The sequence below is a fragment of the Macaca thibetana genome, chromosome 2, assembly GCF_024542745.1.
Source record: "Macaca thibetana thibetana isolate TM-01 chromosome 2, ASM2454274v1, whole genome shotgun sequence".
In the NCBI taxonomy this organism is placed as follows: domain Eukaryota; kingdom Metazoa; phylum Chordata; class Mammalia; order Primates; family Cercopithecidae; genus Macaca; species Macaca thibetana.
This window is the reverse complement of record NC_065579.1, coordinates 101666114-101678977: the sequence shown is the minus strand read 5'-3', so window position 1 is coordinate 101678977 and position 12864 is coordinate 101666114. Positions and strand designations below refer to the sequence as shown.

General features: G+C 47.2%; 1 protein-coding gene across 4 annotated transcripts in view; it reads left to right on the top strand.

Moving 5' to 3' along the window:
- The window catches only part of SCAP (SREBF chaperone), a 68970-nt gene that overhangs the window by 41719 nt on the left and 14387 nt on the right, over window positions 1–12864 (top strand). For all 4 annotated transcript variants that reach the window (XM_050780717.1, XM_050780719.1, XM_050780718.1 and 1 more), the window contains 2 exons: window positions 2898–3027; window positions 12639–12796. In XM_050780717.1, the coding sequence (XP_050636674.1) occupies window positions 2898–3027; window positions 12639–12796 (288 nt within the window). The remainder of the gene's footprint in view (window positions 1–2897; window positions 3028–12638; window positions 12797–12864) is intronic.

Sequence of the window (12864 nt, the reverse complement as noted above, 5' to 3'; positions counted from 1 at the left end):
GCTCTTGTTGCCCAGGCTAGAGTGCAATGGTGCCATCTCAGCTCACCGCAACCTCCGCCTCCCGGGTTCAAGTGATTCTCCTGCCTCAGCCTCCTGAGTAGCTGGGATTACAGGCATGCGCCACCACACCGGGCTAATTTTGTATTTTTAGTAGAGACAGAGTTTTTCCCTGTTGGTCAGACTGGTCTCAAACTCCCAATCTCAGGTGATCCACCCGCCTCGGCCTCCCAAAGTGCTGGTATTACAGGTGTGAGCCACTGCGCCTGGCCCAACTTTACTCTTTTTTTTTTTTTTTTTTTTTTTTTTTTTTTGAGACGGAGTCTCGCTCTGTCGCCCAGGCTGGAGTGCAGTGGCCAGATCTCAGCTCACTGCAAGCTCCGCCTCCCGGGTTCCCGCCATTCTCCTGCCTCAGCCTCCCGAGTAGCTGGGACCACAGGCGCCGCCACCTCGCCCGGCTAATTTTTTGTGTTTTTAGTAGAGACGGGGTTTCGCCATGTTAGCCAGGATGGTCTCGATCTCCTGACCTTGTGATCCGCCCGTCTCGGCCTCCCAAAGTGCTGGGATTACAGGCTTGAGCCACCGCGCCCGGCCCCAACTTTACTCTTAATAGCTCAAACCAGAAACAGCCAAATGTTCCTCAACCAGTGGAATAGACAAATGCACTATACTTTATTCATTAGTGGAACAGTATGTATCCAAAAAGGAATGATCTGCTGTATGCACCACTGTGGAGGAATCTAGCAGATAGAATTTGAGTGAAAGCAGTCAGTCACAAAAGAGTATATAAGTAGAATGGATGATTTCATTTATATGACATTCAAAAATAGGTAAAACTAATTTATGGTGATAGAGATTCTAATAGTTACCTTTGGTGGTTGGGGCGGTGTGCTGTTGACTGGGAGTGGGAACAAGGCTGCCTTCTGAGACTCCGGAAATGTTCTGTAGCTTGATCTAGATGGTAGTTACACAGATACACACATGTAAAAACTTACTGCACTTTATACTTAAGATCTGTACATTGTACTATATAGAAGTTATTTTTAAATTTTAAGAAACTGAGATGTGAAACAAAATGTACATCTATTTGCCAACTTTTTCTTTTTTCTTTTTTTTCACTTGAGATGGGGTCTCACCGTGTTACGTAGGCTAGAGTGTAGTGGCATGACCTCAGCTCACTGCAGCCTCCACCTCCCAGGGTCAAATGATCCTCCTGCCTCAGCCAGTAGCTGGGACCACAGGTGCACACCACCACGCCCCACTAATTTTTTGTGTTTTTGGTAGAGATGGGATTTCACTGTGTTGCTCAGTCTGATCTCAAACTCCTGAGCTCCAATGATCCGCCTACTTGGCCTCTCCCAGAGTGTTGGGATGACAGGCTTGAGCCATTGCACCCGGCTCATTTGCCAACTTTTTGATGCAAGGTCAGGGCTTTTCCTTTGCATATATTGGGTCCATTAACTTACTTTCCTCATGATCCTAGTATAAACCACATCCTTAGTAAATTACACAGAATTTTCATGGTCTGTCCCTTCAAGTGGAACAGTTGCTTAGCTATCCGAATTGGAATCCTGGATTTTTAAAGGTACCCCCAATTTTGTTTTTTATTGTTCCCTTATGTCTGATTTGGCAAGGTGATTTTTTTGTTTGTGTTTAGCATCTTGCCTTTATTAAGTCTCTGAAAACTTTTTTCTTTCAGAGACAGGGGTCTTATGTTGCCCAGGCTGGAGTGCAGTGGTGTAATCATGGCTCACAGCAGCCTCTACCGCTAGGCTTAAACAGTCCTCCCCCCTCAGCCTCCTGAGTAGCTGGGACCACAGGCTCATACTGCCATGCCTGGCTAATTTTTTTTATTTTCTGTAGAGAGGAGGTCTCACTATGTTGTCTAGGCTGGTCTCAAACTTCTGGGCTCAAGCAACCCTCCAGCCTGGGCCTCCCAAAGTGCTGCGGTTACAGGCATAACCCACTGCGCCCAGCCTGAAAAGATATATATAGTGTTATATATTATAACATGTTGGTGTTAATGTTGGTGTTTCCTTTCAGTAAAAGTTACTCATTAAATGTATAAACTAGCCAAGCATGGTTGCTCACGCCTGTAATCGCAGCACTTTGGGAGGCTGAGGTGGGTGGATCACCTGAGGTCAGGAGTTCAAGACCAGCCTGGCCAACATGACGAAACCCCGTCTCCACTGAAAATACAAAAATTAGCTGGGTGTGGTGGCGGGCGCCTATCTATCTATTTGTGTGTGTGTGTGTGTGTATATATGTTTATATATATTAATGTTATATATAATGTTATAACTAAGTATACTTATACATACTTAGCTTATACAGCCTGAAAACATTTAACAGAACAGTCTGTTTTACCAGTTGGGCTTCTCTGTAAGGTTTATGTGACTAAAATAAGTTTGAAAAATTCACTGGGCGCAGTGGCTCAAGCCTGTAATCCCAGCACTTTGGGAGGCTGAGATGGGCGGATCACAAGGTCAGGAGATCGAGACCATCCTGGCTAACACGGTGAAACCCCGTCTCTACTAAAAAATACAAAAACCTAGCTGGGCGAGGTGGCGGACGCCTGTAGTCCCAGCTACTCGGGAGGCTGAGGCAGGAGAATGGCGTAAACCCGGGAGGCGGAGCTTGCAGTGAGCTGAGATCTGGCCACTGCACTCCAGCCTGGGTAACGGAGCAAGACTCCGTCTCAAAAAAAAAAAAAAAAAAAAGAAAAATTCTAATCTAGATGACTTCTGAGTTTTGGCTTTGCAATTTTGTGATTCTAATATTTTGCACATTTGTACAGTCCTAACATAATTTAGTTATTAACTCCAGTGGCTCCTGTGTCACTGCTGAGAGAGGACTGCCTCTCATAGTGTCTAACCTTTTCTCCTTTTTGTTCATCCCAGCTACCCACTGCTGAAACTCCCCTTGCCAGGAACAGGACCTGTGGAATTCACCACCCCTGTAAAGGATTACTCGCCCCCGCCTGTGGACTCTGACCGCAAACAAGGAGAGCCTACGGAGCAGCCTGAGTGGGTGGGTACTCGGCATGTTCCTGAGGCCAGCACAGAGCATTGGGTGGAGATTGGCTGAGGCAGGGATCTGCCAGTGAGATTGAGGTTGGTTAGCTTCTGATTTGTGAATTCATGTACTTTAACAGCTTTATCAGTGTACCATATAGATACTTAGTTTATACATTTTTTTTTTTTTTGAGATGGAGTTTTGCTCCAGGCTGTAGTGCAGTGGCATAATCTTAGCTCACTGCAATCTCCACCTCCAGGGTTCAAGTAATTCTACTGCCTCAGCCGCCCGAGTAGCTGGAATTACAGGCACCCGCCACCATGCCCAGCTAATTTTTGTAATTTTAGTAGAGACGGGGTTTCATCTTGTTGGCCAGGCTGGTCTTGAACTCCTGACCTCAGGTGATTACACCCATCTCAGCCTCCCAAAGTACTACGATTACAGGTGTGAGCCACTGCGCCTGGCTAGTTTATACATTTATTGAGTAACTTTTTTTGAAAGGAAACACCAAATGATGCCAAAACATAACTATTATAGTAAAACTGAGATCTGTGTTTGTTCTAGCTGTGGCCAGCCGGGTCTGGGTTCATACCCTGAGTTGCTCACACATGCTGCATGGGTGTGCGGCAGTATCCTGGCAGACACACAGGCTGTCTCCTTCTTGTCCCTGGGCAGTCAGAACAATTGCACATCCCTGAGAGTGGTCTGACATAGACTTCCAGTGCTGTCTAGTATTTGTATCGTGCACCTAATTTTTTCAGATCTGTCAGGTCCTGTTTTATCCTCACAATCCAAAAAGTACAGATTCTAAATCTCTTTTCCAGGTAAGGAAGCTGGGGCTCAGAATGATTAAGTGCCTCAGTTACTTATTTATTTTTTTAATTTAAAAATTTTTTATTTTAGTCTTGCTCTGTTGCCCAGGCTGGAGTGCAGTAGTGTGATCTCAGCTCACTGCAACCTCTGCCTCCTGGGTTCAAGTGATTCTCCTGCCTCAGCCTCCCGAATAGCTGGGACTATAGGTGTGCGCCACCACGCCCAACTAATTTTGTATTTTTATTAGAGATGGGGTTTCACCATGTTGGCCAGGCTGGTCTCGAATTCCTGCCCTCAGGTGGTCTGCCCGCCTTAGCCTCCCAAAGTGCTGAGATTACAGGCATGAGCCACTGCGCCCGGCCAGTTATTTAGTTTGGAACTCTAGGTCTCCTGACCCCAGCCCTCTGTTCCTTCTGGACTGTACTGTTTTCAGTTGACTGTCTCTGGGCCGAGCACTGATATAAATGAGAAAAAAGGTCTTCAGTTGAGGGACTCAGTCAAGGGACCTAACTCACCATCACACCGCACTCATTATTTAGAGCTCATTGAAGCTTGACTAGCTCATCTCTGTACCTTTTGCCTGTCAGGTATGGACAAAGTGCCCTTTCTTCCTGTGGTGTTCTGTGGTCCCCGGATTGGTGCTGTACTTGCTGAATCTGTTGTTGAGGAAAACCAAAGCTCAGTGAACAGAGCTCCCCTCCCGCTTCTCTCTGACAGTCATAGCATATTCCCATTTCCTTTTTGGTTAACGTAGTAGTCAGGTAACTTGTTATGAACTTGACTCTGTGGCTGAAATAGAGGCATATCTAGTAAGATCGGTCTGTGGCACAACTATACATGGTATCAGTGTGGAGTGCACAACCCTGGCTTCATGGGGCTCTGCCTATGAAGGTCAAAGGGTGCATGGTCTGATGCTGGCTGAAACCAGTTTTGTGGTGAAACCAGTTTTGTGGCTTTATGGCCCTGGTTGGCCATTGGCTCACTGGCTCATTATGGGACCTTCTTGGTTAAACCTTTTACCTTCATTAACCATTTTATTTTTATTGTTTTGAGATGGAGTCTCACTCTGTTGCCCAGGGTGGAGTGCAGTGGTGTGATCTCAGCTCACTGGAACCTCTGTCTCCTGGGTTGAAAGCGATTCTCCCGCCTCAGCCTCCCGAGTACCTGGGACTACAGGCATGTTGCCACCACACCTGGCTAATTTTTGTGTTTTTAGTAGGGACGGGGTTTCACCGTGTTGGCCAGGCTGGTCTCAAACTCATGACCTCAGGTGATCCGCCTGCCTCAGCCTCCCAAAGTGCTGGGATTACAGGCATGAGCCATTGTGTTCAGCCTTCATTAACCTTTTAATTCAATTTTAGCACATAAGGGAGTATTTGTGTTTCCTGACTAGAAGAGTTCATTTGGCCCATTGGTGTGGAGTAGATGTTTAATGATGAGGTTGTAAGGGGTGTGTAGTGTTTGTGAGCTCTTTGAATGATGAGATGATGACAGAAAGTGTTGGTGCAGAGTAACAGGAGGGCTCTGGAATCAGGAGGATTGTCCATTTTCTCTCTCTCTGATTGGAGCCCTTATCCCCTGCAGGATTGAAAAGGAGACTTGGGCCCAGTGCAGTCACTTGGTGTCATACAGCTCAGTGGTCAGTTATCTCACCTCCATTGACTGTCCTTGATAAAGATACAGGCCAGCGATACTGAAGTGGGTGGTAAGGACTGTTTTAGTTATGAAGAACAGAAAATTCAACCCAAATCAGAGTAAGTGAAAGGGAGTTTTTGGTTCATATAACTCAGCCAGGTGCAGGGCTGACTTAAGTACAATATAGTTTGAGCCTCAAAAGGAATCCATCTCTTGACTTTGTCCTCTCTGGGTCAGCTTCACTCTTGGTCTTCCCAACAGTGGCCCTAGCAGATTCAGCCGTATGTTTTTGCATCATTCAATCCAATGGAAGAAGAAAGGGAGCCCAGTTGGCTATGAATAAGGTTACCTGCCTGTCCCCTTCCCAAGCCCTATGGCTAAAGGCAGGTATTTCATTGTTGTCGTCAGCACCTCGCTGGGAATGAGAGAGGATGGTTTCCAAAGGGACAACAGGGCTGGGTGCAGTGTTGCATACCTGTAATCCCAGTGCTGAGGTAGGAGGATCACTTGAGCCCAGCATTTCAAGGCTGCAGTGAGCCATGATCATACCATTGCAGTCTAGCTGGGGCAACAGAGTGAGACCTTGTCTCTAAAAAAATTTTTAAAAATAAAAAATAAAAGGGAAAATAGGAGACTCGGGCAGTAGACAGCACATTGCAGGCATCTGCTGCCTATACCAAGAAGCCAAAACTTCCCTCCCTGCTCTGCTCATTGCTCAGTTCAGCACTCGTTCGTTGCATGTGCGTGGTGTGGAATGATGTGGGGACAGATAGAGGCTTACTGCCCTTGAGGAGATCCTATACTGTTTGGGAAGAGAAGACAAATATTTTTCAAAGTTTGAAATGAATATAGTGTATGTCAAAGAGACATAGGGGGGCAAATTGAAAGAGCTCCCAGTGGTCAGTGCTAGAGCAATTTTTTTTTCTTTTTCTTTTTCTTTTTTTTTTTTGAGACAGAGTCTTGCTCTGTCACCCAGGCTGGAGTGCAGTGGCGCGATCTCAGCTCACTGGAACCTCCGCTTCCCGGGTTCAAGTGATTCCCCTGCCTCAGCCTCCCGAGTAGCTGGAACTACAGGTACACGCCACCACGCCCGGCTAATTTTTTGTGTTTTAGTAGAGACAGGGTTTCACCATGTTGGCCAGGATGGTCTCCATCACCTGACCCTGTGATCCGTCCGCCTCAGCCTCCCAAAGTGCTGGGATTACATGCGTGAGCCACCGTGCCTGGCCTAAAGCAATTTTTGCAACAAAATAAACCAGTATTGAATTATAACCCAAAATATAAAATAATTCTTTGTGAGTCCCTCCTGAGTCCATATGCTTGAATAAATATAAATAAATGAATGGATGACAATAGACAAATTTCCTGGGCAAAATAATTCTAAGTAATGTATCCTAAAGTGTGGACTATGCCTGATGACTTTCTTTCAAAGAGGACAGTGTGATTGTGAGAAAAAGTAACTTTACAGTGGAGAAGCCTGATAGACACCTCCTACAGTAAGTGATTGGGGTTAAAGCAGCAGTGATAAATCACAATGATTGATTGTGCCCTTGGTATGTGAGGAGGAGGACATTTTACTGCTGATCTTCCTCCCCCAAACCCATAGCCCCAGTCCAATCATGAGTAAAACATCAGACAAATCCTAGTTGAGGGACACCCTACAAAATGCCTGACCAGTACCCCTCGAGCTGTCAATATCATCAAAAGCAAGAGAAGTCTGAGAAACTGTCACAAGCTACAAGAAGCCTCAGGAGACACTACAGCTAAACGTAACGTGGTTTCCTGGATGGGATCCTGGAAAAGAAAAAGGACATTAGGCAAAAACCTGAGAAAATCTGAATATACTTTGGACTTTGGTTAAGAATTTCACTGTGGACTTTGGTTTTCAGAATGAGGACTACAGAGATGAAATGTCCTTCTTTTTATATACCTTGGCCTTCTAAATTATTGAAAAATTCCCATACATTAAGGTTCAGTCTTTGTGCTGTAAAGTTCTTGGTGTATTCAGTTGTTTGGATTTTTTTAAAAGCCATATTCTAATATAGAGAAATCTCATTGTGATTGTGATGTGAATTTTCATTTCCCAGATGACTAATGACCTTAGTCCCTTTTTCAAGTGCTTATTGTATTTGCCTATCTTCCTTTGTGATGTGTGTGTTCAGATGTCCCCATTTTGAGTTGTTTGACTTCTTTTTGTTGAATTGTGGATTTTTCTCTCTGTTGGAGATGGCTCTCTTTTTATGTAGCCCTCCTCCTCCCCTTTTGCTAGGTGCTTCTCCACAATGCGATTGATGGCTGCACCCTACAGTTAAACCTTTATGTGTCCTCCAGAAAGGACTCCAGTCAGTTCTGCCATGTCTTTGTGCTCAGAGTTAGGCTTACCCTGTGTCACTGTGACCATTGGCCTCTGTGGCCACTCTTGGGGAAGGGCGGTTCTCTCTGGGCAGAGGGATGTTTTTACCAGAGGAAGAGAGGAACAAAGCAGAAACAGTAGAGACTACGTTTTCCAGCTTTGTGACCTTGGGCAAGTTACTATCACCTTGTACCTTAGTTTCTACATCCATAAAATGGGATAATTATACCTACATTATACACTGTAATTCATATGATTAAGCGAAAGAATGCAAGGGTTTAGCACAGTGCCTGGCCCGTCGCTTGCATTCAGCAGTGTTTGTGGCTGTCGCCATTGCCATCATTGTCATTGATCAAGTCTGGCTGGTCAAACAGAGGGGAGAATGAAGATTCGTGTGCTTGGACTGCCCTGTGGTGTGCACCAGGAGTGCCCTCCTTAGGCTTTATCCCTCAGCTCCGTGAAGCTCCAGGAAGCCTTCCCCAGCTCTTGCATTGTGTCCTCTGCTTCTTCTCTGTGTTCTACATGACGACCCCGTTGGAGTCATGTTTCCTTCAGGTTTATAAACTCCAGTGTTTTACACAGAGTAGATGCTCAAGAAAGGTTTCTTGTTGAGTAAAGAAACAGCGTGGCTTATTTAGGAGACAGTGAGTCTGCAGTTTTTCTTGGAGCATGGTAGGTGGAACCAACTTGAATCTCCTGGCCTGTGAAGTTTAAACTTTTAATTCCATAGGCATTGGGAAGCCATTCCCTTAGAGGCAATGACTCGATGACAGTGGTGATAAGGAGACCCGTCGTATTGAATTTGGAGAAACTTGTAGACTGAGATGATTGTGCATGGGACACCAACTCCAGTTTTCATAGTTTTAGGGGATAATAGAAATGATATAACGAATACATTTTCAGATACTTTGCTAGATCTAGATGGTTCCCAGGAGTTGTTTTGTTTGGTCCTCACGGTGCTCTAGTGAGGTCTGAGGTTTTATTCTCATTTCCCTCAGTAAGGGACAAGGCTTGGAGAGTATAGAGACCATCATCCAAGGGACACAGCCAGGGAGTGGTGGCACTGGGATTGGAACTCAGGCAGGTCTCCTGAGCCTGCTCTTCCCACCATAGCCCTTGCCCACCAGGGTTGGAGGGCAAGGATCAGGAGGTCTTTTCTGTAGGAAGAGCTGAGTGGCAGGAGTCCTCCACATCCTGTTCTGAGGGAGCCCACGGGTGCACCAGTGTGAAGGTAAAATACCTGGAGCTCTAGGTTGCTCTATCTAAATAGAAAGGAAGGATTCTGTTTTTCAAAAACCTGAGGTCTCCAGCATTGCCTGGGTCCCCAAGACTGGCTCATTGTGAAAACTTGAGCCTCACACCAAAACCAGCTGGCAGGTCCACAGCGGTGGCTGGACTTGTTGCATGCCAGACTTCTACGGCCAACATTGCAGTGTTTATGGTGGCTGTGTGAGCGTGGACACAGGGTTTCCAGGAAGCTCTGGGTGGGAGCCTCATGCTCTGAACTATGGTGGCTGGAGACTCCAGGGCCCCCATAACCTCAGCTCCTCTCCCACGCTGCTTGTGCTAGGCCTTTCCTTCTGCATGTTGTTCTCCATGAGACTCACATTCTTCAGAGCTACCCAGCTCTGAGTTTCAGTCCTGGCTCTGTTGCCTATCAACTGTGTGACCTCGGACACTTCATTTTATCTCTCTGAGCCATGGTTTTCTTATCTGGGTCCTTTAGCTCAGGGTCTCTCACAAGACTACAATAGAACCATCAGCCAAGGCTGCTGCCATCTCAAAGGTCAACTCGGGGAGGACCCCCGTCCAAGCCCACTTAAAGGTAGGCTTCTTACAGGCTGTTGGGCTGAGGATCTCAGTTCCTCACTGTGCGTTGGCTGAAGGCCTCTCTCAATTCCTTGCCACATAGGCCTTCCCTGAGCAGCTCGCAGTGTGGTGGCTGGTTTCATCAGAGTGGTGGCTCCCAAAAGAACGGGGCCAGGGTGGGAGAAGGAGTCATAGTCTTTTGTAACCTAATTGGAAGAGTGATTTCTTATTGCTGTGGCTGTATTTGTTTGTCAGAGGCAGATCATTAGGTCCAGCCCACTCTTAAGGGGATGGGATTACACAAGGGCATGAGCACCAGGAGGTGTGGACTGCTGGGGACTGTGTTAGAAGGCTGCCTGCCACAGCCTCTCACTGTTAAGAGTCTTTTGCCTAGGGGCATCTGGACCCCACTGGCCCTTACTTCCTCCATCACCCACTCAAGATACCAGTGTTTCTATGTCCATTTCTCTCTTGAATATTAAGTGGAGACTGTGGGAGCTCAGCACAGTGAGTGTGGGCCGTGCCCACCTCTTCCTTACCAGGTTAGTGCTCCTTCCCTGCTCAGGCCTGTGTGAGCTTCTGGTCACAGCCTGTGGTGGCCAGCTCCATCCAGGTGCCTCTGTACCTCCCAGCAGCTTTTAGTGGCTGAGTGTGGTACAGAAGACAAAGTGGACGAGGCCTTTTGTCCCCAGAGCCCTCACTAAGGCACAGCCACATCAAGTTCACAAGGCTCAGACGGTTGCCTCTGGTTCCTTTGTGCCCAGGGTCCCAGGAGACATTAACTTGCTCTGCTTGCTCAGCATCTTGGCCCTTGCCTATGCTGTAACCTGGAGTACTGCGTCGGTGAGTGGCCCTATGACCTCCCCTTCATCCACACACATGCCCCTTGGAGTTCCTGACTGCAGCCCAGGCGTGGGGACAGCCCCTCATCCCTCAGCTGGGCTGGGCCCTGCCCCCTTCAGTCCATAGCTCGCAGTACACCACTGTCTAGGACCGTCTTTCCTTGTCTCCAGTTGTCACCACCTCCAGGGGAGTCTTTCCAGAGCACTGCTTTCATCAGGTTGCCCTTCACCTCAGAGACACTGGGCTTCACTTTGTCAATTGATTAAAATTCTGACAGCTTAGTCAGGCTTCAGTCTAAGCCTGCTTGTCATCTTCCTCATAATTTCTGTTATCCCCTGACAGGTTTCCTTGGTGCCTTCTGTGCTCTCAGCATCCCTTGCAACTCACATTCCCTCCTGCCCCTCTCCTACCTGTTCTTTTCTAACTTTATGGCTCCATTTAGCTTCTCCTGGGCCGTAATCTTGCCATGGCTGACCCAGCATGTTTTGGGGTGCTCCGCGACATGCCTGTCACTGAGGGTTGCATGTGTGAACATGCTTGTCATTTACATCCCTGTTAAGCTCTTGAAGGGTAGATGGCAGATTCTAGTGAGAAAAGTGTGTGATATTTAGTGAGGGAACCTTGGTTTGAGTCCTTGCACCACTCTGCCTGGAGTGTGAAGCTCTAGGCGGGCACGATGCCTGAGCCTCTCCTTGCTTCTCATCAGGCTGTTGTGAGGGTCGGATGAAGTGAAGTTCCTGATTGTTCATTACTGATATTTCTGCTAATCTCTCAGACACTGTGTGTATGCGTGTGTGGTGTGTGCATACATCTTGATGCTGCAGGGTGAATGTCGTCGTTCCTCTTTCACAGTGAGGAAATTGAAATCCAGAGATGTCAAAAGTGTTTCCAAGGTCATATGTTTGGAAAGCTGTGATTTAAAATTGGGTCCTTTGATCTTCAAAACCCGCTACTCGGCTGCAAGTGACGAAACCTGGATCAGTAAGACAGGCTACATGCTTTGGGGAGTGTGCAGTCTATAGTGCGGTCAGCAGACATGTTCCATAAAGGGCTAGATAGTAAGCATTTAGGCTTTGCGGGCCAGACGGCCTCTGTTGCAGCCATAGACAATAGTAATGGTAGGGGTGTGGCTGTGCTTCAGTAAAAATTGGAGGTGGAAAAACAGGCACTAACCAGCCTGGGCAACATAGTGAGACCCCATCTCTACAGAAAATAAAGAAGTTAGCCAGGTGTGGCACTTTGGGAGGCCAAGATGGGAGGATCGCTTGAGCCCAGGAGTTCGTGACCAGCCTGGCAACATAGTAATACCCTGTCCCTACAAAACATTTTTGAAAATTAGGCATGGTGGTGCACACCTCTAGTCTCAGCTACTTGGTGGGTGGGGGTGCTGAGGTGGGAGGATCTCTTGACCCTGGGAGATTGAGGTTGCAGTGAGCCACGATTGGGCAACAGAGCAAGACCCTGTCTCAAAAAGAAAAACAGGCATGGGCCCTGATTTGGCCTACAGGCCATAGTTTGCCTACACCTGGTCCCACATACGCTTTGCCCATAGTAGATGTGTTATTGAGCAAAAGAGGCTCGCTGCCCAATGTGCTAGAAGCCAATACTTATGACACTGAGATTTGGGGAAAAGAAAGCTTTATATTGAAGGTTGACTCCCTAGGAGACAGGAGTCCAGCTCACATCTGTCTCCCTGTGCTGGCTTTAAGGCAGTAATTTTATTAGAAAAGGTTTAGAGGGTGGATACTAGGATTAGCAGATGATTGGTGGAAGGAAGGGGGATTTCTGGAAAGTCCTTGAGCATGCCCAGTTATCTCTTGATGCCACCTCATGCATCTCATGTGCAAATTCCAGGGAAGTCAGTATGAAACATGCAGTGGAAATTCAGGCTGTGATGGCGGCAGGGTCATTCTGCACAACTCCAGTCGGCCATCTTGGTTCCAGCTTATTTCAGCCAGTTCTTTTATCTCATTAGCGGAGGGAGTTTCTGGGTTTCAGCAAATTGTTTCTTTTCTTATCTGCCATCCTGCAAACTCAAGAACTTGTGTTAGTCATTGGTTTCTTTAACTCTGTGGGACATGGTTTCCAATGCCCATTAAATCCCTTGAATTGGACCGTGTTCCTTCCTCCTGTGCTCAGCTGCCCTTTCTGCCCTCCCTCATTTCTTCTGCAGTATGTGGGTGCCCCGGTGGCTTACGTCCAGCAGATATTTGTGAAATCCTCAGTGTTTCCCTGGCACAAGAACCTCCTGGCAGTAGATGTATTTCGTTCACCTTTGTCCCGGGCATTCCAACTGGTGGAGGAGATCCGGAACCACGTGCTGAGAGACAGGTACCCCCTCAGGGACCCTTGCCTCCCTGAATCCCATTCTGTACTGAAGGGAGAGTTACAGTCCTCAG